Genomic DNA, 23,870 nt, shown 5'->3' on the forward strand with positions numbered 1-23,870 from the left:
GTGTGCACCTGTAATCCCAGTTGCTTGGGGGCTGAGGCACAAGAATCCCTTGAACCAGGGAGGTGGAGGTTGCAGTGACCCAAGATCGTGGCACTGCACTCCAGCCTGGGTGATGAAGTGAGACTCTGTCTCAAAGAAAAAAAAAAAAACCTAGAATAAGCTGGGCATGGTGGTTGTGGTGGAGGAGGAGGAAGAGGAGAAGGAGGAGAAGGAAGAAGAAGAAACCTGCAGCTGGGCTTGGTGGCTCATGCCTGTAATCCCAGCACTTTGGGAGGCAGAGGCGGGTGGATCACCTGAATTCAAGAGTTCGAGACCAGCCTGGCCAACATGGTGAAACCCCCTCTCTACTAAAAATTAAAAAAAATTAGCTGAGTGTGGTGGTGAGTGCCTGTAATCCCAGATACTTGGGAGGCTGAGGCAGGAGAATTGCTTGGGCCTGGGAGGCAGAGGTTGCAGTGAGCAGAAATCACACCATTGCACTCCAGGCTGGGCAACAGAGAAAGACTCCGTCTCAAAAAAAAAAAAAAAAAACCTGCAAGAACTCCCAAATTTTACTTAGGACAATGGATAATGTCTGGCAGGAGAAATCAGACTAACAACGTTTGAGTAAAAATCACTAGCAATTTATTGAGCACCTACTGTATACCAAATGCTTTAATGCCATTCTTTCATCCTCATGACAACGCAATGAGGTAGTCAGTCACATCTTCACTTGAAGGAAAGAATTCAGGCAGGACACTGATGGAGACCTCTCAGGCAGTGGGGGTTGGGAAGTAGAGCTGGTGGTCAGGGCGGGCTGGTCCAAGAGTCTGGAAGAACTCCCGCCCCTAGCACAGCGCCAAACCCAGGCGGGCAGCGAGAGCTGGTCAAAAGTGTAGGTGGACTTTACAAAGGCACACGAGGCTTATGCAGACCGGGGACACCTGCCTGGGTGCCGTGCAGGGACCTGGTTCCCTGTCCTTAGGGGGCTGGGCTCTAAGATCTCAGGCCAGATTCTCCTCCTCCTCGCCAATAGGGCTGGGCAGCCAGGGTGGCGCCGGACCCCGGGGCCCCGGCATGGTCACGATGCTGAAGGGCTCGACAGGCCCAGGGAGGAGGGTAAGCGGTTCGTGACCCGCAGGGGGCGGGGGCTCGGGCTCAGGCAGGCCGGGGTCGAGCAGCGAGTCCCCGCAGCTGCACTCCGGGGCCGCGCCTTCGGGGACAACCGCGCATGAGCAGCTGGCCCCAGTAGACGCCTCCGACACGCAGCTGTTCTTGCGGAGTAGAAAGGACAGGCGCCGGCCCAGCGGGCCTCCCGCGGCCATGCCCGCGCCCGCCGGCAGGAGGCGCTGCAGGAAGTCGCCAGGCGCCTCGCCCATTGGTCCATCCAAGCCGTCCAGCCGCTGGAACTGCATGTCTTCTTTGGCCAGCCTGCAGGACCGACAGTGGGCCAGCGCTGCGGCCTCGCCTCTTGTTGACAGAGCAGGGTCCCAGGTGCGCTGATTTCCCTGACTCTACCCACCGCTTTGTCCCACTTATCCCCAAAGACCTTAACTCCTAAACCCAGAGCCTGGCCTCACCCTGTGTTTGCACTTCAACTTGGATCTTCAACCTCAGTCGTGGCTCAGCCCCATTTCCTTTTTTATTTTTATTTTATTTTATTTTATTATTTTTTGAGACGGAGTCTCGTTCTGTTGCCCAGGCTGGAGTGCAGTGGCGCGATCTCGGCTCACCACAACCTTCGCCTCCCGAGTTCAAGTGATTCTCCTGTCTTAGCCTCCTGAGTACCTGAGACTACACATGCGTGCCACCACACCGGCTAATTTTTGTATTTTTAGTAGAGATGGGGTTTCACTATGTTGGCCAGGCTAGTCTCTAACCCCTGACCTCGTGATCCGCCCACCTTGGCCTCTCAAAGTGCTGGGATTACAGACGTGAGCCACCGCACCTGGCCTATTTTTATTTTTTGAAATGGAGTTTTACTCTTGTGGCCCAGGCTGGAGTGCAATGGCGCAATCTCGGCTCACTGCAACCTCTGCCTCCCAGGTTCAAGTGATTCTCCTGCCTCAGCCTCCCGATTAGCTGGGATTACAGGCGTGAGCCACCAAGCCCGGCCAATTTTGTATTTTTAGTAGAGACAGGGTTTCACTATGTTGGCCAGGCTGGTCTCGAACTCCTGACCTCAAGTGATCCACCTGCCTTGGCCTCCCAAAGTGCTGGGATTACAGGTGTAAGCCACCATGCCTGGCCTTTATTTTCATTTTTTAAGAGACAGGCTCTTGCTCTGTTGCCCGGGCCAGAGTGCAGTGGTGTCATTATGGCTCACTGCAGCCTTGAACTCTTCAGCTCAAGCAATCCTCCCACCTCAGCCTCCTGAATAGCTGGGACTACAGGCGTGCACCACCACGCTTGGCTAATTTTTTATTTTTAGTAGAGACAGGGGTCTCACTATGTTGCCCAGGCTGGTCTGAACTCCTGGGCTCACTCAGAGGATCCTCCTGCCTCAGCCTCCCAAAGTACTGGGATTACAGGCGTGAGCCACTGCTCCTGGCCTCAGCCCTCACCTCCTTTGGAATCACCTCTGACCCATCTGATCCTCGCTGACCTCAGCCCTTAGCTCTGTCTCCAGTCAGTGGCCCAGTCTCAGACCTTGACCTTGTCCCCTGACTCCTATCTTAGCTTCTGCCCTTATCACAGTCCTGAGACTTTAGCTCTTATCCCCATCTCTAGAACTGATTCCTCTTAACCTTTTCAATCAGATATGCCCCACAGAGCCATAAGCCCTGTCCCAAGCGGCCCTGCCCACCCAACTGGCTCACGTGATGTCAAAGGTGGAGCCCTGGAAGGAAGGCTGCCGCAGCTGGAAGACAGTAGCCGCTGTGTATGGGGCGCGAGCCTCGGCTGCATCCCAGTACAAGTCCTTCTCTAGCACAGCCAGGTCATCGTACATCTCATCCACTGCCAGCATGGACACCTACGGGTGCAAACACACAGGGTAAAGTGGGGGCAGGGCAACCCACCGGGGCCACAGGGTGGACCCCTTCAGGTGGGTGGGGACCACAGAGGGAAGGATGGTTGGGGCGAGACCTGGCAAGACTTGGCAGGGGTGGGACCAGAATCCTGTTGGGCACTCCAGGATGATCACCACCTGGAAGTCTCACCTGGAACCTGAGTCTCACCTGGAAGTTTCTATCGATCAGAAAGTTGGTCTCAAAGTCATCATCGTCCTCTCCGAAGGGGTTGATGAGCTGCTCAGCTACCTGAGAGGAGAAGGAGGAGTTAGGTGGAAACTTGGGAACCCCATGCCTGCCACACCCACGAAATTCCAGCCTGGATCACCCACCTACCTTGAGCCAGCCAGCGTAGAAGAAGAACTGCAAGAGGGTGAAGATGGGCACACACAGGTCTAGGTCATGGTCTTTGTAACCCTGAGCCGGGTCCAGGAACTGGCGACCAATGAGGCAAGCCAGGAAGTAGCTGTACAGTGCGATCGTCACCACCTGGGCAGGGTGGGGCAGGGCTCAGGGGGGTCTTTGAGGGCCAAGGCTAGGATTGGGCATCATTATGATGGGGGTCTTAGCTAGTTCTCGGTTTCCCCTTGGAAACCAGGCATCAGGGCCACTGACACCGAATATAAAGAGGCACGATGGGGTTACCTGGGTGTAGACGAGGGGTACGCTAATCCAGTCATAGTGAAAAAGCATTCCACATTTGCCCCGAAAAACATTCAGCTCCTGGGGGTGGATACAGGTCATGAGGAGGCCTGAATGGTGAGCTCACACAGGGATATTAAGTGTAGGTACATGGGATGGAGGTGGGTGGCCACCTGGTGGGAATTGGGAGTGTTCTTTGGGGGTTCCAGGGAGCATATTCTGTGGTGAGTGTGCACCTGGATGAGGGACCATGCACCCAGGGGCTGCCCCTCAAGGGCGTTGGAATCAGCCCCTTGGAGGTAAGAGTGCACCTGGTGAGGGTATTTGAAATCGGCCTCGTGGGGGTGCTTGGAGGGCCGCCGTTAACACAGCTCCAGGGGTACAATTTCCCTGGTATGCTATATGAATGACCTCCTGGTTGGGCCCACCTCAAGCAGCAGCTTAAGGGCGCTGTTGTCGCGGATGCGGCCTTCGCGTCGGGCCTGCGCCGCCAGGTTGGAGAACCAGACGCAGGGCACCCAGTACTTGTTGTAGGACGAGTTCAGGTTTTCAAACTTCTTGCGCTCCTCGCGGGTCATAAACCCTGGAGGAAAGGGGTCAGGGATAGCTCGCCCCTTCCCCCCCTCCACCCGGTCCTTGCCCGGTCTCTGCCCTGCCTCTGGCCGAGTACTCACCAGCCTCCACCACGTGGTCTATAGTGGGGAAGCGCTTGAACACCGCAGTGCTGACGGAGCGCAGGATGAGCACGGCCGAGAGCCCTGCGTAGCGCATGAGTGTGCGCCGGTAGAGGCGGCCGCGGTCGTCGCGTCCGTGCACGGTGCCCGCCACCACGCACATGAGCGCGTCGGGCAGCGGCATGCATAGGTACTGGCTCCACCAGCGGTTCACCACCAGCGTCACATAAAAGCCTGCAGGGGAGCGGTGAATGGGGGCTCAGTGGGGACACCAGGGCCAGAGGTTTGGGGGCCCAGGTTGTGGGAGAGGGGGCAACATAAGGTCTGCATCAGGGAAACCCGAGCGTGCTGGCCAACCTGACCACGTTTGGGCTGGGAACTTGGGGGTCCAGCCCTGAGGTCAGAAAGGACAGTTGCCGGGCGCGGTGGCTCACGCCTGTAATCCCAGCTCCTTGGGAGGCCGAGGAGGGTGGATCATGAGGTCAGGAGTTTGAGACCAGCCTGACCAGCATGGTGAAACTCCGTCTCTACTAAAAATACAAAAATTAGCCGGGCGCGGTGGCTCACGCTTGTAATCCCAGCACTTTGGGAGGCCGAGGCGGGCGGATCACGAGGTCAGGAGATCGAGACCACGGTGAAACCCCGTCTCTACTGAAAAATACAAAAAATTAGCCAGGCGTGGTGGCGGGCGCCTGTAGTCCCAGCTACTCGGAGAGGCTGAGGCAGGAGAATGGCGTGAACCCGGAGGCGGAGCTTGCAGTGAGCGGAGATTGCGCCACTGCACTCCAGCCTGGGCGACAGAGCGAGACTCTGTCTCAAAACAAAACAAAACAAAAAAACAAAAATTAGCTGGGCATGGTGGCGCACCTGTAGTCTCAGCTATTCGGGAGGCTGAGGCAGGAGAATCACTTGAACCCGGGAGGCAGAGGTTGCAGTGAGCTGAGATCGCACCATTGCACTCCAGCCTGGGCGACACAGCGAGACTCCATCTCAAAAAAAAAAAAAAAAAAAAAGGCAGAGCAGCCCTTTGGGTCACTGGCTACTTGGGAGTCACCTCAGATGTGACATTGGGATCCCAGTATGGGGATAGAGGCACAGAGCCCATGTTAGGGGCACGTGGACAGACTGTTGCTTGCTGTGAAGGCATAGGGACCTAAAACAAGGGGAGAGGGGCCTGGTTGTGGGGGTGTACATCAGGGACACCTGGTCAGGTTTGTCACAATAGCCACACCTGGCCCCTGAGCCAAGAACTTCTGAAGGGGTTGGGGACAGGGTCTACATCAGGGAGCCTTGGGCAGGCCGGGGTCACATGTGGTCACTAGGGGTCCAGGACTTGTCAGAGAAATGCCCCCAGGCTGGAATTGAGAGGATGGAGTCCCATGGGGTCCTTGGAGGGTTACGGGTTTGTCCCCCCTAGTAACACAACAGACACTGGTGAGAATCCCCAGGGTGACCGGGAATAAGCCTTGTGTGTGAGATGGAGTGTTCCTGGGGGCACCTCAGGGGGCACTGTGACCCCAGGTGACACCCCAGGTCTCAGAGTGTAGGGGCACATCTGGCATCTTCATGATATGGATCCAAAAATGGGGGGGCAGTGCTGTCGGGGTTGGATTTGGGGGAGGAGTCTCAGAGGGGCAGGAATGGGGGCTCCTCAAAAGGCATGAGTGGATATGGGTTTCTCAGGGACATGGGAATGGGGGACTTGGGGTTGGACCGCACCAAGCACGAAGGAGACAGGGATGAGGCTGGCATACTGGTCACAGTAAATCACAAGCTTCTCGAAGTAGCGCTTCTGCCCTTCGGTCAGCACAAAGCTGCGGGATAGAGATGAGGGGTCACAGGTCACAGGGGTGACTCCCTCCCCAGCTTCAGATCTCTCTTGCTGTGCCCCTCACCCTGGCTTCTTTTATAATAGCTGCCCCCAGCTGGACGCTGTGAGTCACTCCTGTAATCCCAGCACTTTGGGAGGCCAAGGCAGAAGGATCACTTGAGGTCAGAAGTTTGAGACCAGCCTGGCCAACATGGTGAAACCCCGTCTCTACTAAAAATACAAAAAAATTAGCCAGGCATGGTGGCTGGCACCCATAATCCCAGCAACTCAGGAGGCTGAGGCAGGAGAATCGCTTGAACCCGGGAGGCAGAGGTTGCAGTGAGACGAGCTTATGCCACTGCACTCCAGCCTGGGTGACAGAGTGAGACTCCATCTCAATTCAAAAAATATAGATATAGATACTTATATATATCTATATTTTTATATATAACATTATATATATATGTGTGTGTATGTATATATATATATATATATATATGAAACAGCTGCCCCCCCTTCCCTAGAACATGAGAACCCCGGGGCAGCCTCACCGGTAGGCAGCACTCAGCACCATGTAGAACCCGAGGAAGCAGAGCAGCTCTCGCCACAGGAGTTTGTAGATGCTCCCACGCCACAGCAGCAGCAGCTGCGAGAAGCCACCGAAGCGGGCGTTCGCCACTCGGGCTGTGTAGGTGACGGTCATTGTGGCACCTGGCAGGTATGGCCAAGGGAGAGTGGGTGGCCCGGGTGGGGGCCGCGGGTAGGGGCGGAGAGGTGCGGGGATAACTGAGCACAGGGATTCCACTCATGTTCCAGCCAGCCACCCCTTCAGTCCTGACGCTTGCCTGAGTTGCCTTCTCCTCCCAGCTTTACTCAGTCTAGTCCAGCCCCCAGTGACCCTCCCTGACCTGCGTCTCAGGCTGTCCCCTTCCCTGGACTCCTGGCCACAGGCTCTAGTACCTGCCGTCCCCCACGACCAAGACCCTTGAGTCCCTGCAGTCAGCTCCCGAGTCACCCTCTGCCCGATCCCCTTCACCTAGAGGCCACCTGTAGCATCCCCCATTTCACAAGTCACCAGTGTCTGAGTTTCTAGGTTCTCAAGGCTCCACCTCCCCCAAATTCTCTCTCTCAGCCCCTGTTTCTGGCTCCCCCTTCTCCACTTCCCCAGCTCCCAGTCTTGACCCATTCCGCTCCCTGCACTCCCTCTGAAGCCCTGTCCCTAAGCCTCCAGGTCCCCTAGCCCCTCTGCCCCAGCCTGTGCACCTTCCGCTTAATGGCCCTGGCTCCCCCCACTCCCTTTTCCTCCCGGATCCGCCTTGACCTTTCGTCTCTCCATTCCCCTCCAGCCTTCCAAGCCCTCCACTCCCCGCCCTGGGAGGACTCCGGATGCATTCCTGCCCGCAGGTTCTCTCTTCCCTCAGGGCCCCCTATTTCCCCAAGCCTGGGCTCATCTCACCTGTGTTGAAGGTGGCCGGTGCAGGGACCCACAGGGACAGGGATGGAATGGGCGGGTGGCTTTGGCGTTGGGTGGGACTGGGGAGTGGGCGTGCCCCCCTTTCCTGGTCCTCCTCCCTTGGCTGGGCTGCAGCTTCAGAACTTTGTTTGGAGTCCCACAAGTTTGTTACCTGGCACTGGGGGTGAAATCCGCCTTGTCCTCTCTTGCCCCTCCCTGTTCCCCTCCCAGTTGCTCACTGGCAGGTCCTAGGGATCTGGAACCCAGAGGTTGGGGGAGGAGGCAGGGACGGTCTTTTTCCCAGTCCCAGAAACACACACACTGCTCAGTGAGGCTCCACAGTCACCTGTAATCACCCAGTGTCACAGAGATGCACACAGAAACACACATCATAGTCCCAGAAACAAATCTAGCTGCTCTTAAGACAGCCTTAGCCAGGCACGATGGCTCACGCTCGTAATTTTAGCACTTTGGGAGGCTTAGGTGGGAGGATCACTTGAGCCAGGAGTTCGAGACCAGCCTGGGCAATATAGTGAGATTCCCCATCTCTATTGAAAAAACAAAAAGACAGCCTCACATAACTATGGTGACCCAGAGGAGCAGTACACACTGTCACAGAACCTTCCAGAGTCACACAAGACACACCTACCTCGACGCCCCCTGCCCCCATCACGCATATATAAGGCAGGTGGACCCTGACATCCTAGGCTCTCCTCTCTCACACACACAGTGCTCCCAACGGTCTGAATTCCCTCATGATCACACCATGTAACAAAGACACCCACACAACCAGCCAAGCGCCAGACCCCACCCAGACCTCAGAATGCCTTCACACACACAGTCATACACCACTGCAAGGAGGTTTTATTCCCGATCTCCCCTGTGCAAAGATGCACCCATGATCACACACCAAATGCAAAAACCCTTTCCTCAGTGCGGTGGCACACAATCCCAGGCTCAGAGCGGGGCCTGAGGTTCACCAATCTTGCAAAGACACACACAACAGCCAACCCTCTCTCAAGGGTCCCCTAGCTATCACCGCTGGTGAAACTCACCAGCATTTGTACACCAATATGTGAGGCCAACTCCCTTTCCAACACTCCCTCCCGGCGGCAGGCCCACACACACACACACACACAGGTCTCAGATACTCTCAGCATTGCCACGAACACACAAGCTTGGGGACACAAAACCTTGTCCTGCATTTGGCATGGATTCTGGGCAGATGTTCATTCTTCAAAGACACACCTGTAAAGGGGACACTCCCAGCCTGGTACAAACAGTACCCGCTCCCCCTCCACTGCCCAGCCTGGAGGACATTAACACACAGATTGGTGTAGGAGGGGCGGAGGTTCAGGGGTCAAACCCTGGGATGGGCATCCTAGAGTGCTCAGGAGCCCCTCGTGCATTCTGCATAGCCCCGCCCGAGGTTCCAAGCCCAGCAGGCTGGGACGCTGTGTTCCCAGACTGGCAGATGTTCACCCTGCCCGGGGTAATTAGGAACCCGCCTGGGCTGGTCACCCTGTGACCCATGCCTTCGCTGTCCAGCTGCCGGACAGCCCATAAATGGGGGCAAGGGGGCAGCTGGGGCGGTGCCGTCAGCTGCGGAACCTGGCAAGGCGGTGGCAGGCTCCGTGCTGATGAGCTCAGTTCTCGATGAGCAGCCCCCACTCCCTAGGAAGTGTCCTTGCATTCACTGAAGCCAGCTCCTCCTTTTCATCCTCCCTCCCCCAGCTCACCCGCATCCCCACACACTTCCAACTGCTGAATTCCCGCAGGGGCTGGGGGCAGGCTTCCTGGGCTATTTGATAGGCTTACTAATTGTGACAACGAAAAATAACAAACATTTCTTGGGGTTTCCTGTCTGGTGCCGGTATAAACTCCTTGCGTGTTTCATCTCGTGGAATCCTTACAGGCATGCTAAGTTGGTCAGCTTACTATCCAAGTAGGGAAACTGAGGCTCCAATGTCACATCTCATCTTGTTCGTAGCACAGCTGGGATTTGGATCTTGGCAGTTTGGCGCAGAGCCGGCTGTACCATCGTGTTTGTTTACACATGCCACCCCCACAGGCCCACACCTGCTTGTGCACACCCCAGGGAGTTAAGAGTGACAAGCCTAGGCTCCTGGTGGGGTTCCCCTTACACACACACCCTGGCACACCCAGACTCTGGGTGTCCACGGTCTGAACACTTTTTTTTTTTTGAGACTGGGTCTCATTCTATTGCCCAGGCTGGAGTGCAAAGGCGCGATCTGGGCTCAGTGTAACCTCCGCCTCCCAGGTTCAAGTGATTCTCCTGCCTCAGCCTCCCAAGTAGCTGGGATTATAGGTGGGCACCACCACGCCTGGCTAATTTTTGTATTTTTAGTAGAGAGTAGTTGGAGGCTGGCCTCCAACTCCTGACCTCGTGATCCACCTGCCTCGGCCTCCCAAAGTGCTGGGATTACATGCATGAGCCACCATGCCCAGACCTGAACACCACTTTTGTTTTTTGAGACAGGGTCTTACTCTGTCTCGGCTCACTGCAACCTCTGCCTCTGGGGTTCAAGTGATTCTCCCACCTAAGCCTCCAGAGCAGCTGGGACTACAGGCACCCCAACATCACGCCCGACTAATTTTTGTATTTTAAGTAGATAGAGACAAGGTTTCACCATGTTGGCCAGGCTGGTCTTGAACTCCTGGCCTCAAGTGATCCACCCACCTCGGCCTCCCAAAGTGCTGGGATTACAGGTGTGAGCCACTGCGCCCGGCCTGAACACCACTTTGACTCATGTGTGTCCTCAGGAACCCCCTTTCTGTCCCCCCTAGCCAGCTCTGGCTTGGAACTTGTAAACTCTCAAGGTCATGCCCCATCCTGAGTCTCCCAAGTGGGGACAACAATAGCAGACCAGGCAGTGGCAGAGGGAGGAGCGAAGGGCAGGGGATAAGGGGGTCCACTAGGTGCCTTCTAGGCCTGTGTGCCCACAGCCTGAGACCGCTCTGGAGTCAGGATGAGACTTCAGGAGCCCCTCCAGCCAGAGTCCTCTGTCACCCTGCCCACTAACCAGCCCCCATGCTGCAGCCCTTTGCTGGGAGGGGCTGATGCCATCCCATGGGGGCAGGAATTGGGGGGTGAAGACTGTTAATCCCCAGTCTGGCAGGCCTGGCCTCTCCCCAGGGCGCTCACTAATTCCCAAACCAAACAGCAGGCAGCGCCGGGCCCACTGCCGGCCTAATCCACTCCCCACCAGCCTGGGCTGGCCAAGGGGCCTCCCAGTTCCCACACTCTGAGCCTCCAAGGAAGTGGGCAAATGCCTCTGTCTTCCATTCCAGGCTTCACAGGCCCAGCAGGGACACCTTAACCCACACAGAATGAGACAAAGGTATCTCTCACCCAAGACACCCTCCTTCCAAAGTTGCCACAGTAAACACGCATCTCCATTAGGTCTCTGTTGTGAATGGGCCCCTCTAGATGTGACACTTCTGTCCAGTGCACAACCTGTACAACTGTACATAAAGGTGCTTACCCTCACCTCCCATTGTCAACAATACAGCAGTTTAAGATCATTTTATTGAAGAGCAAGAGGTGGGAGAGGTAGAGGGCAACTACAGCTCCCCACCAGCCCCACCAGGGGGAATGGACCCCTCCCTGCCTCCTGCCCAAGTGGCTCCCCCTGTATTATGGGGGGACTTTGTGCAAACTCTGCCCCGAGGGGGTGGGGAGGGTGGAGGGTGAGTGTGAAATGGCAGTGGTTGGGGCTGGCAGCTGTGCTACTGGGCACTGGGGGGCTTGTAGGGCTCCAGGAGGAGGGCTGAGAAGGTGTTGACCTTGTCTGCCCCCCGCACCTCATGGGGTAACAGCGGCAGCTTCACGATGTGGAAGTCTTCATACAGGTCCTCCATCTGCAGCCAGGGCAGAGGGTAGAAGGCAGTGGTCAGGGGGCAGGAAGGCAGAAACAGAGTGTGGATCAATAGAAGGGGTAAAGCTAGGAAGCTTCCAGGGTCAGGGAGAGAATACAGGGCAGGAGCTTAAGATGTCATAAGTGGGAGTTGGGTCACTATGGTCAGAGATCACTGGGCTAGACCCCCTGCTCTCCAGGGTCACAGGGACCTAGGCCAGGCAAGCCACAGTCCTCTACGGCCGGAATAAGGGTGAAGGATGTGAAATGTGGGGGCAAAGGGCAGGAGGCTAGAGCAGAGGGCCAGAAGGTGGGACAAAAGATCAGGGAATAAAGGGGCAGAGGTGCCTCTGCTGAGCCAGTGCTGGGTGGGTGGGCACACCTGGTCCAGATACTTGGCCTGGATCTTGTGGCGGGCCTCACACATCTTGCAGGGCTTCTCGGGGTCAGGGAAGACGAGCTGGTTGACAATGATATTGTGCGTGTCGATCTTGCACTTGGCCAGCTCCTGGATCAGCCTCTCTGTCTCATACAGGGACAGGAACTCAGCAATGCATACGCAGATGAAAGTTGTCTGCTCCTACAGGGCACGAGAGAGGACAGTGAGGGGCGGGGTCTGCCCCCATCCTCAGCCCCCAGGCCTCTCACTGCCAGCTAGACCACCACTCACAGGGTCCTTGAACTGTTCGCTGACTGAGCGGATGACGGGTAGCGTCTCCTCTAGCTTGGAGGCCAGCTGGTCTGCGTTCATGTCCCCCAGGCCCAGCATGTTGCACATCTGCAGGGGGGATGTGGGAGGGCTCATAGTTTACCTGGGGCTCCTTAAACCTCCTGGGTTGGGGTTTCACTAAACACCCGAGGGATGACTCCTGATATCTCCCAGTGGTTAAAGGCTCAGGCCCATGAGCAGATTCCTGGGGTTGGTCAAATACTAGCTTTGCCATTTTTCTTTTCTTTTTTTTTTTTTGAAATGGAGTCTCACTCTGTTGCCCAGGCTGGAGTACAATGGCGTGATTTTGGCTCACTGCAACCTCCGCCTCCTGGGTTCAAGCGATTCTCCTGCCTCAGCCTCCCGAGTAGCTGGGATTACAGGCGTGCGCCACCATAACCGGCTAATTTTTGTATTTTTAGTACAGGTGGGGTTTCACCATTTTGGCCAGGCTGGCCTTGAACTCCTGACCTCAGGCAATCCACCCGCCTTGCGAAGTCCTAGGATTACAGGCGTGAGCCACCGCGGCTGGCCTCAGCTTTGCCATTTCTTTTTTTTTTTTTTTTTTTTTTTTTTTTTTTGAGACGGAGTCTCGCTCTATCGCCCAGGCTGGAGTGCAATGGCGCAATCTCGGCTCACTGCAAGCTCCGCCTCCCGGGTTCACGCCATTCTCCTGCCTCAGCCTCTCCGAGTAGCTGGGACTACAGGCGCCCGCCACCACGCCCGGCTAATTTTTTGTATTTTTAGTAGAGACGGGGTTTCACTGTGGTCTCGATCTCCTGACCTTGTGATCCGCCCGCCTCGGCCTCCCAAAGTGCTGGGATTACAAGCGTGAGCCACCGCGCCCGGCCCTCAGCTTTGCCATTTCTAGGGAACCATAGCTAAGGGGCTTGACCTCCCGGAGCCTCAGTTTCCCCATCTCTAAACTTTACCTCCCAGACTTGTTGTACCAGATGAACTGATGCATATAATGTGCTCAGAATAGTGTCTGGCACACAGTAAGTGCTCAGTGTTACCACCTGAGGCACAGGTCCCCACAGGGGACACACACACACCCACACATGTACATACACCATGGTGGGTGGTGCTGGTGGTGTGCAGCACTGTGGGGGCTTTAGGGTTGTCATCATAATAATAACCCATGGGCGCTGGGCACAGTGGCTCATGCCTGTAATCCCAGCACTCTGGGAGGTCGAGGTGGGTGTACTGCTTGAGGCCAGGAGTTCAAGACCAGCCTGGGCAACATGGCAAAACTCTATTTCTACAAAAAATACAAAAATTAGCTGGGCATGGTGGTACACGTCTGTAGTCCCAGCTACTTGGGAGGCGGAGGCACGAGAATCACTTGAACCCAGGAGGTGGAGGTTGCAATGAGCCGAGATCACACCACTGCACTCCAGCCTGGGTGACAGAGCGAGACTCCATCTAATAATAATAATAATAACCCATGGGGCATTCTCATGATCTCCATTTGCAAGACAAGGAAGGTGAGGCCCAGAGAGGTGAAGTGATTTGCTTGAGGTCACACAGCAGTTGGGTCACATGGTGAGTGTAGAGGGTTTGAAGGCAGGTTGCCTGGTTCTGGAATGTGCTTTCTGGCTCTGTCTAGGGTATTTAGTGGGCAGGGGCAGGGATACTGAGTCCTGCCTGTGGGGGAGGAAAGAGAGCTCCGTCCCATCCCCTCCAGGGAGAAGTCCAGAGAGAGAAGGGGTGGGAAGGGAATTGTTAGTGCGCATTTGAGGGTCTGGGGGCCCGGGCCTACTCCCACTCCCGGCTGCCTGGATGGTACAGGTGGGGGCCCCCGCCGCCTGCCTGTGAGATGAAAGGGCTGATCTGGTTCTTGATCTGCATAAGCCGGCCCAGGCCCCGCTCCACGATGGTGGGGAAGTTGAGCAGCCTCAGTGTGTGGCCCGTGGGTGCCGTGTCAAATACCACCACCGAGAAGTTCATGCCCTTCACCAGCCTGAGGGGAGACAGGGGTCAGCCCTCTGTGTCTGCTCTTCCCCTTCCCCAGGCAGCCCCCACCCCTGCTGGCTGGGCCTGACCTCATGACCTCGGCATAGCTCATGGCCTCATCGATGCCGGGAAATGCGCTCATGGCCTCCTGCATCATCTTCTTGCCCATGCTCAGCATGTTGTCCTCCTCGAAGAACTCGTCAGGCAGCTCCGCCACGCCCAGGCTGGGGTCAATCTCCTAGGGGCCAAAGGGATGAGACTGAGGTTGCTGCTACTGCTGGGGGAGCCTTCCTACCTGGGCACAGGGCCAGGGGGAGCCTGTGGCGGGCTCTGACCACAGGCATTTCATTAGGTCACGGCTGGGGGGACCCTGAGGTAGCACTTAGGGTTTTGTATGGTTGCATAAAGGGTCAAAAACAAGGGGAAAATTGCAAGCTGTGCCCAGGGCCCTCAAAAGGAAGCTGAAACCCACCGCGGGCCATTTATACTGCTACTCCCCACTTGCAACCTGCCACTTGCAACCCCAGATACTCCCATGACTGGGCCATGACCTCCTTCAGGTCATTCATCCCTCCACTGAGAGATTCCTTGACCACCCTAAATAACAGCACAGATCCACCGACACCCCCTGCCCTGCCTTCCTTTCTCCTTAAGGTTTAGCCCTTAGGAGCTGGGCAGGATAGCTCACGCCTGTAGTCCCAGGTACTCAGGAGAATGAGATGGGAGGATCGCTTGAGCTCAAGAGTTGGACACAGCCTGGGCAATATAGCAAGACCTATCTGAAAACAAAAATTAGCCCTTCCTCACATCCCTCATGATTCCCTTATCATGTTTATCATCTGTCTCCATAGCAGGAACGTCTGCCCCTCAAGGGTAGGGGTTTTACCATCTAACTCACTGCTGTGTCCTCAGCACTTAGCATGAACAGTGCCTGGCACAGAGATCGTCAACACATATGGAGAATCCAGCCAGGCGCAGTAGCTCATGCCTGTAATTCCAGCCCTTAGGGAAGCGGAGGTGAGCAGATCACCTGAGGTCGGGAGTTCGAGGCCAGCCTGGCCAACGTGGTGAAACCCCATCTCTACTAAAGATACAAAAATTAGCCATGCTTAGTGGCGGGTGCCTATAATCCTAGCCACTCTGGAGGTTGAGGCAGGGGAATCTCTTGAACCGGGGAGGCAGAGGTTACAGTGAGCCGAGATCACGCCATTGCACTCCAGCCTGGGTGACAGAGCGAGACTCTGTCTCAAAAAACAAACAAAAGAAAACAAAACAAAACACAAACATATATATAGAATCTATGAAGGGATGGCCATGGCTGGGGTCCCTGGCCAGTCTCAGACTCAATGCCTCCCTCTTTTTTTTTTTTTTTTTCCCTGAGATGGAGTTTTGATCTTATTGCCTAGGCTGCAGTGCAGTGGCGCAATCTCAGCTCACCACAACCTCTGCCTTCTGAGTTCAAGCGATTCTCCTGCCTCAGCCTCCCGGATAGCCGAGACTACAGGCATGCCCCACCATGCCTGGCTAATTTTTTATTTTTATTTTTATTTTTTGAGATGGAGTCCCGCTGTGTCACCCAGGCTGGACTGCAGTGAGTAGCTGGGACTATAGGCGCCTGCTACCACACCCGGCTAATTTTTTGTATTTTTAGTAGAGAGGGGGTTTCACTGTGTTAGCCAGGATGGTCTCCATCTCCTGACCTCGTGATCCACCCACCTCGGCCTCCCAAAGTGCTGGGATTACAGGCGTGAGCCACTGCGCCCGGCCATGCCCGGCTAATTTTTGGTATTTTTGTATTTTTTTTTTTTTTTTTTTGAGACGGAGTTTTGCTCTTGTTGTCCGGGCTGGACAATGGCGTGATCTTGGCTCACCACAACCTCCACCTCCCGCGTTCAAGTGATTCTCCTGCCTCAGACTCCTGAGTAGCTGGGATTACAGGCATGCACCACCACCCCAGCTAATTTTGTATTTTTAGTAGAGACGGGGTTTCTCTATGTTGGTCAGGCTGGTCTTCAACTCCCAACCTCAGGTGATCTGCCCACCTCAACCTCCCAAAGTGCTGGGATTACAGGTATGAGCCACCACGCCCGGCCAATGCCTCCCTCTTTATCTTCCTCCTTTGTCACCTCTTCTTGGTGACTTCATGGGTCCCATGGGCAAATACCCAACTCGCAGGCCTTAGGGGTCATTCCCTGTTGGGGAGCTTGCCCACTCATCACCGCAACCTCTTCTTATGCTTCATGTGTTCTAAGCCTCTTTGGACTACTTCATCCCCTCACCTGGCTCCTGTAAACTGTCAGTGTTCCTCTTGGCTGGCACACTTATCCAGCCCAGCCTCCACAGGTTCCCTCTGCAAACACTCCCTTTCCCCCTGCTGTTGGCAAAATTCCCCACTCTGGTTACTTCCAGCTTTTTTTTTTCTTTCTTTTAGAGATAGCGTCTTGGCTGGGCACGGTAGCTCACACTTGTAATCCCAGCATATTAGGAGACCAAGCCGGGCAGATCATTTGAGGTCAGGAGATTGAAAACAGCCCGGCCAACATGTTGAAACCCTGTCTCTACTAAAAAAAAATACAGGCCAGGTGCGGTGGCTCACGCCTGTAATCTCAGCACTTTGGGAGGCCGAAGCGGGTGGATCGCGAGGTCAGGAGATCGAGACCATCCTGGCTAACATGGTGAAACCCCGTCTCTACTAAAAATACTAAAAATTAGCCAGGCGTGGTAGCATGCACCTGTAGTCCCAGGTACTCGGGAGGCTGAGGCAGGAGAATCACTTGAAATTGGGAGGGAGAGGTTTCAGTGAACCGAAATTGCGCCACTGCACTCCATCCTGGGCGACAGAGTAAGACTCTGTCTCAAAACAAACAAACAAACAAACAAAAAACTCCAAAAACAAAAATTAGCTGGATGTGGTGGCGGGCGCCTGTAATCACAGCCACTTGGGAGGCTGAGGCGGGAGAATCGCTTAAACTCAGGAGGTGGAGGTTGCAGTGAGCTGAGATCACACCACTGCACTCCAGCCTGGGTGACAGAGTGAAACTCAGTCTCAAAAAAAAAAAAAAGATAGCATCTCATACATAGCTCATTGCAGCCTCAAACTCTTAGGCTCAAATGATCCTCCTGCCTCAACCTACCGACTTACTGGGACTATGGGCACACATCACCATGCCCAACTAATTTTGTTTGTTTTTTATAGAGAAACGGTCTCCCTTTGTTGCCCAGGCTGGTCTTGAACTCCTGACCTCAAGTGATCCTCTTGTCTCAGTCTCTGCAAGCACTGAAATTACAGGTATGGCTTTCTAGCTCTTTAGTATCACTGCACTTGAGGGCCAAACACTCCTGAAGAGTATTCCCATCTTGCTCTCCACCCTTTTGGAGACGGAGTCTCGCTCTGTCACCCAGGTTGGAGTGCAGTGGCGGGATCTCGGCTCACTGCAACCTCCGCCTCCCAGGTTCAAGCAATTCTTTGCCTCAGCCTCCCGAGTATCTGGGTTTACAGGCGCCTACCACCAGGCCTAGCTAATTTTTTTTTTTTGAGATGGAGTCTTGCTCTGTCTCCCAGGCTGGAGTGCAGTGGTATGATCTCGGCTCACTGCAACCTCTGCCTCCCAGGTTCAAGCAATTCTCCTGCCTCAGCCTCCCGTGTAGCTGGGACTACAGGTGCCGGCCACCACGCAAGGCTAATTTTTGTATTTTTAGTAGAGACGGGGTTTCACCATATTGGTCAGGCTGGTCTCGAACTCCCGACCTCAGGTGATCTGCCCGCCTCAGCCTCCCAAAGTGCTGGGATTACAGGCGTGAGCCACTGCGCCTGGCTTATTTTTTTTTTTTTTTTTGAGATGGAGTCTTGCTCTGTCACCCAGGCTGGAGTGCAGTGGCGTGATCTAGGCTCACTGCAAGCTCCACCTCCCACGTTCACGCCATTCTCCTGCCTCAGCCTCCCGAATAACTGGGATTAAAGGCACCCGCCACCACGCCCGGCTAACTTTTTGTATTTTTAGTAGAGACGGGGTTTCACCGTTAGCCAGGCTGGTCTCAATCTCCTGACCTCGTGATCTGCCCGCCTCGGCCTCCCAAAGTGCTGGGATTACAGGCGTGAGCCACCCTGCCCAGCTAATTTTTGTATTTTTAGTAGAGATGGAGTTTCACCATCTTGGCCAGGCTGGTCTTTAACTCCTGACCTTGTGATCCACCCGCCTCAGCCTCCCGAAGTGCTGGGATTACAGGCATGAGCCACCATGCCTGGCCCTTGCTCCCCTCTTCTGAACACAAATCTCCAATGGGCACTTGACGATCCAGACAATTCTGGTTCCCCATGCTACCTTAAGAAGCGTTTATGTGGCATTTTCTCCCTCCTCAAACTTCTATCCCATTCACTGCTGAGACCCTTGCCTGTTCCTTGGTGAGAAAGAGAAGCCATTGCCTGCCAACACCCTCATCTCTGCCCGGGAAGTGCCCCAATTCCTCCTGTTTCCCTCCCAGTCCCTGACCCTGGCAGCGCCCAAGTTCTGGGTCTGTATGCTGGATAGAGCTCATCCCACCTGAGGACTGTCCTCTGCCAGCATCCTCACTCTGCAGCATCTCTTTATTTTATTTTTATTTATTATTTTTTGTGGAGTCTCGCTGTGTCGTTCAGGCTGTAAAGCAGTGGCACGATCTCGGCTCACTGCAAGCTCCGCCTCCCAGGTTCACACCATTCTCCTGCCTCAGCCTCCCGAGTAGCTGGGACTACAGGTGCCCGCCACCACGCCTGGCTAATTTTTTTGTATTTTTAGTAGAGACGAGGTTTCACCGTGTTAGCCAAGATGGTCTCAATCTCCTGACCTTGTGATCTGCCTGCCTCAGCCTCCCAAAGTGCTGGGATTACAGATGTGGGCCACCGTGCCTGGCCTTTATTTTTTTTTTTTTTGAGACGGAGTCTTGCTCTGTCACCCAGGCTGGAGTGCAGTGGCACGATCTCAGCTCACTGCAAACTCTGCCTCTCGGGTTCACGCCATTCTCCTGCCTCAGCCTCCTGAGCAGCTGGGACCAAAGGCGCCTGCCACCACGCCCGGCTAATTTTTTTTGTATTTTTAGTAGAGATGCAGTTGCACCGTGTTAGCCAGGATGGTCTCAATCTCCTGACTTTGTGATCCACCCACCTCGGCCTCCCAAAGTGCTGGGATGACAGGAGTGAGCCACCGCGCCCAGCCTATTTTTTTTTTTTTTTTTTTGAGACGTGGGAAAACCTCGTCTCTACTAAAAATACAAAAATTAGCCGGGCATGGAGGTAGGCACCTGTAATCCCAGCTACTCCAGAGGCTGAGGCAGGAGAATCTCTGCTTCCTGGGTTCTAGTGATTCTCCTACCTTAGCCTCCTGAGTAGCTGGTATTACAGGCACCTGCCACCATGCCCAGCTGATTGTTTTATATTTTTAGTAGAGATGGGGTTTCACCATGTTGGCCAGGCTGGTGTCGAACTCCTGACCTCAAGTGATCCACCCACCTTGGCTTCTCAAAGTGCTAGGATTACAGGAGTGGGCCACCATGCCCAGCCCTCACACAGCTTTAAATGCCACCCTTGGGACAGTGACTTCCAAATCAATGCCAACCTCCTCTGGGCTCCAGACTCACATAAACAAGCTATTGTCATGATATTTCCACTTGGATTTCCAGTGGGCAACTCAGATTCACTGTGGACAAAATGAAATTCTTTATTTGTTCATTCTAAACCTACTCCTTTCCTCGTTTTCCCCATCCCAGTTGCTTAGAGAGACAAGAAAGACATGTAATCAATTTATTTCTTTCTCTCACCCAAGTAATCTTACTGGTTTACTTCCAAAATACATCCCTGGTGTGATGTGGTGGCTCATGCCTGTAATCCCAGCACTGTAGGAGGCCGAGGTTGTCAGATCACTTGAGGTCAGGAGTTTGAGACCAGCCTGGCCAACATGGTGAAAACCTGTCTCTACTAAAAATAACAAAATTAACAGGCAGTGGTGGCGCAAGCCTGCAATGCCAGCTACGCGGGAGGCTGAGGCAGGAGCATTGCTTGAACCTGGGAGGCGGAGGTTGCAGTGAGCCTAGATCGGGTCACTGCACTCCAGCCTGGGAGACAGAGGAGTCTTGAGTGTCTAAAAAAAAAAAAACAAACTCAAATCTGACTACTTCTCCCCCAACATTCTGCCTCCACCAGAGTCCAGGATGTTGTCATCTCTCAACTGGTTACATCCCCAATCTCCTTGTTAGTTTCCCTGCTTCTACCCTGACAATTAAATCTCCACCTGGCCGTCAGAGGGTACTTTTCAAACAAGAATTTGGCCACGACATTGCCCTGCTTAAAACAAACAGCTTCCCGTTAATAACCTGGAGACAATGCCAAACTTCTTAGCGTGGCCGATAAGGTCCCACACCATGTGGCTCTGATTGGTCTCTCCAACTTCTCCTTCCCCTACCCTGGCTCACTAAGCTTTAGGCACTCTGGTGTGCTTCCTGCTTTGCAATTCCTCACTGGTTCCCTTGTGAGTATGTTGAGGAAGGAGTGAAACAGGAGAGACACAGGATATAGAGTGGATAGGACACGGTGGCTGCTGGTGTGTGTGCACAAGAAAGGCTGGAAGAGGCTTTTCCCAGAAGTGGGGGCTAAGCCCTGCTCCACTCACCATAGCAAAGAGGTTGTCATAGCCTTTGACCTTGGTAGGCACCTTTGAGAACTTCTGGTCAAAAGCATCTGAGATGTTGTGAGCTGGGTCTGTGGAGATGATCAGAACACTCTCACGCCCCTTGGAGAGCTGGACTGCCAGGCTGCAACTGAGTAAAGGAAAAGTCAAAAGATAGGGGATGAGGGGATGGGCTCTGTTCCCTGGGTCTGCAAGGGGAGTGGTAGGTTCCCTGGAGCAGGTGACCCGGATCAGCAGGGGCCTTGAGAGGAGAGTATGGGTTACGGTGGGATTGAGCCTCAGTCCCTACAAAGGAACCCTCTCTGATTTATCTACTGACCCCTCTATGTGGACTAGAGAGGTAAGGTTCCGCTGACTGAGTCTGTCTGGCCTAGTGCCTGCTTCTTCTTTGCTGGGCACACAGTGGCATGGCCCAGCTGTCCAGCGAGCATAGCTTGACTCCGTGCCCCCTTCCTTAATAAGCTAAGGGGTCCCCCGCATTCCCTGGTAAGCACAGGATGGTTCAGTCCGCTTGTCCAGGATAATCTGCCCCACGGACACCTCCTGCCCGTAGCTGCCTGGGACAGTCTGATCATGTGCCCTCTCCCTCGCTTTCCACCCTCACTCTCGCCTTGGGCATAAAACACCAAGGTTCACCAAACTAGGATTGCTTGTTCTGGTGCCGCCCTCCCCCACAACTCTGGATTCACTCAGGTACGGTCCAGCTGATGGGGACATCCAAGTGCTTCCCCGTCCCCCGGGCGCTGAGTTCACTGTGGTTCGGCACTTGAGCCCCAACACGGATGGTCCAACTCAGAGGGTGCTAGGGCTGCATTGAGGTCTTTCTCATTTGCTTCAGGTAACTTCCAGAGAGTGAAACCCAAAGACCCCCGCCAGCCCCCATGCCCCGGTCGTGGTGGAAAAGCCGGTCCTTGGCCTCCCCTTCGCCCAGTGGTATATCCTACACGCCTCCTGGCTCCCGCCGCAGCCTCCTTACCTGCAGGTGGTCTTGCCCACACCACCCTTGCCCCCGACGAAGATCCACTTCAGGCTGCGCTGCTCGATGATGTTGCTAAGTGTAGGCTCCAGCGGCTCCACATCAGGCGCATCTTCGAACTCCTCCGCCTCAACCCCCCACCCGGCCACCCCTGCCGCCATTTTGGAACTGGCTCACGTGATCCAGCGGAGCGCACCATACGAAGCACCTACAGGGGAAATTCTCTATCACATTCCTATCGAAGCTAGGAGCATGAGTTAATTTCCTCATTACTTGCCTTTTAGAAGAAATTTAAATTACATTTTCACTATTCTTTGCTTCCAGGGTTCACTTTGTCAACCTCTGGTCTATAATTTTCCAAGGGTTCCCCCTACCTAGGCCTACCATCGGTACGGTCTAGGCTACTCCCCTTCACTGATTGGGCCCTAGGTCTAGCAGCTCTCCTTTCATTGGCTATGTCTTTTCTTATTTACACCAATCACTCTTATGTTCCGGTAGCGCCAACCTCTCCTTAGCAACCAGCCAAACACCCAGTCCATGCCCTTTCAGTGAGGTTAGAGTCCTGGTCCTCCTTGGCCTGACTCCATAGGCTCAACTTTATGTCCATCATTTTCCCTCCATTCTTCACGTTAGGTCCCAACCTCACCTCAGGTCCGCCCCCTCTGTTATTCAATAGGCTGTGAGCCACTTGGCTCTTGCCGCAAACCAATCATAGACGAATTGACTCGGTTGGTGATAAGTCCCCGGGCTGGTAGTGGCTTAGAGTGGGCGACTCCACAGAGTCTTGTCCTGTACGCCCTGATCTCCCATGCCTAGCAAGCACCGTGCCTGCAATTGCGCTCCGTTTCGTAGAAGGGACCCTAATTCCTAAAAGCCTCCTTGTATTTCAAGAGAAGACTCCAGTATACCATATTTCATGTTTGAACCTCTGTCCTAGAGCAGGAACGGAAGCTGGGTTCCAAGCCCTTGATGGAGACCCCAGCCCATGACACTTAACTTTAGAGGGAGACTAGAGACTAGAAATAACCCCGACTTCATCTGAATACTACAGCTCATAAAATAAGCTGATTCTCGGGCCGGGCGCGGTGGCTCACGCCTGTAATCCTACCACTTTGGGAGGCCGAGGCGGGTGGATCACCTGAGGTCAAGAGTTCGGGACCAGCCTTGCCAAGATGGTGAAACCCCGTCTCTGCTAAAAATACAAAAATTAGCCGGGCGTGGTGGCACGCGCCTGTAATCCCAGCTACTCAGGAGGCTGAAGCAGGAGAATCGCTTGAACCTGGAGGGCAGTGGTTGCAGCGAGCTGAGATTGCGCCACTTCACTCCACTGCGGCCTGGGTGAAAGAGTGAAACTCCGTCTCTAAATAAATAAATAAATAAATATATAAATAAAATAGGCTGGGCGCGTTGGCTCACGCCTGTAATCCCAGCACTTTGGGAGGCCAAGGCGGGCAGATCACGAGGTCAGGAATTCGAGATCAGGTTGAGGCAGAAGAATCGCTTGAAGTCGGGAGGCGGAGGTTGCAGTGAGCCGAGATCACGCCACTGCACTCCAGCCTGGGCGACAGAGCGAGACTCCGTCTCAAAAAATAAAATAAAATAAAGTAATAATAACAATAATACAATAAAAAAGTAAGCTGATTCTCAGACGGGGACCTCAGTTCCACAGAGCCAGCTGTGTCCCCATGTAGGCCTGGATACCTACCCTGGCCTATCTTTGACCAAAGCACATCCATGTACCTTACAGGGAGGCAGGGTTCTACTGTATATCAAAGTGTGTATACTGTGGAAATCTTTAAATTAGACTTTAGAGTCCATTTCCATGGGGATAGCAGGAGAGGAACAGAGGTGACATCACAGTAGCTCTACATACAAGCAGCAGAGACCCATGACAGAAATGAGCAACATGTCCCAACTGTCATGCTCGACCCATATTTACTTCAGTAGGGATAGCATCATGTTTAAGAGGCCAAAGAAGAGAACTAGAGCCAGTGAATAAGACATAGGATTTATTGAGGGTACTTACATGCATGCTTTATCCCAGAGATGGGTACCCAACCCAAAGATACCCCTATTTCTACTTGGGGGGCCCAGACTAGACATGCTCTCTATTCCCCAGTTAG

The 23,870-nt window shown here is 54.3% G+C and overlaps 2 protein-coding genes across 2 annotated transcripts; both read right to left on the minus strand.

Moving 5' to 3' along the window:
* Positions 1 to 601: 601 nt before the first annotated feature.
* Positions 602 to 6,819, minus strand: BEST2 (bestrophin 2). Its single transcript, XM_030821867.1, has 9 exons — positions 6,668 to 6,819; positions 6,026 to 6,120; positions 4,307 to 4,540; positions 4,061 to 4,215; positions 3,636 to 3,713; positions 3,327 to 3,479; positions 3,159 to 3,239; positions 2,799 to 2,953; positions 602 to 1,410 (listed from the first exon to the last, which is right to left on the minus strand). The coding sequence occupies exons 1-9, from the start codon at positions 6,817 to 6,819 to the stop codon at positions 984 to 986; spliced, it is 1,530 nt and encodes a 509-aa protein (XP_030677727.1). The 3' UTR covers positions 602 to 983.
* Positions 6,820 to 11,101: 4,282 nt separating this feature from the next.
* GET3 (guided entry of tail-anchored proteins factor 3, ATPase) lies at positions 11,102 to 22,306 on the minus strand. Its single transcript, XM_030820718.1, has 8 exons — positions 22,221 to 22,306; positions 21,748 to 21,955; positions 20,754 to 20,901; positions 14,202 to 14,350; positions 13,969 to 14,119; positions 12,118 to 12,225; positions 11,830 to 12,027; positions 11,102 to 11,451 (listed from the first exon to the last, which is right to left on the minus strand). The coding sequence occupies exons 2-8, from the start codon at positions 21,906 to 21,908 to the stop codon at positions 11,320 to 11,322; spliced, it is 1,047 nt and encodes a 348-aa protein (XP_030676578.1). The 5' UTR covers positions 21,909 to 21,955; positions 22,221 to 22,306; the 3' UTR covers positions 11,102 to 11,319.
* Between the last annotated feature and the right edge of the window lie 1,564 nt (positions 22,307 to 23,870).

Source organism: Nomascus leucogenys, chromosome 10 (genome assembly GCF_006542625.1).
Source record: "Nomascus leucogenys isolate Asia chromosome 10, Asia_NLE_v1, whole genome shotgun sequence".
In the NCBI taxonomy this organism is placed as follows: domain Eukaryota; kingdom Metazoa; phylum Chordata; class Mammalia; order Primates; family Hylobatidae; genus Nomascus; species Nomascus leucogenys.

Excerpts from the sequence above, each read along its gene's own strand:
- BEST2 (XM_030821867.1), bottom strand. The coding sequence starts at position 6,819 with ATGACCGTCACCTACACAGCCCGAGTGGCGAACGCCCGCTTCGGTGGC. Across the intron at positions 6,121-6,667 it reads GTGCTGAGTGCTGCCTACCG|CTTTGTGCTGACCGAAGGGC; the intron begins GTGAGGCTGCCC and ends TCTATCCCGCAG. Across the intron at positions 3,240-3,326 it reads TCTACGCTGGCTGGCTCAAG|GTAGCTGAGCAGCTCATCAA; the intron begins GTAGGTGGGTGA and ends TTCTCCTCTCAG.
- GET3 (XM_030820718.1), bottom strand. The coding sequence starts at position 21,908 with ATGGCGGCAGGGGTGGCCGGGTGGGGGGTTGAGGCGGAGGAGTTCGAA. Across the intron at positions 20,902-21,747 it reads GTGGGCAAGACCACCTGCAG|TTGCAGCCTGGCAGTCCAGC; the intron begins GTAAGGAGGCTG and ends TCCTTTACTCAG. Across the intron at positions 12,028-12,117 it reads GCGAACAGTTCAAGGACCCT|GAGCAGACAACTTTCATCTG; the intron begins GTGAGTGGTGGT and ends CGTGCCCTGTAG.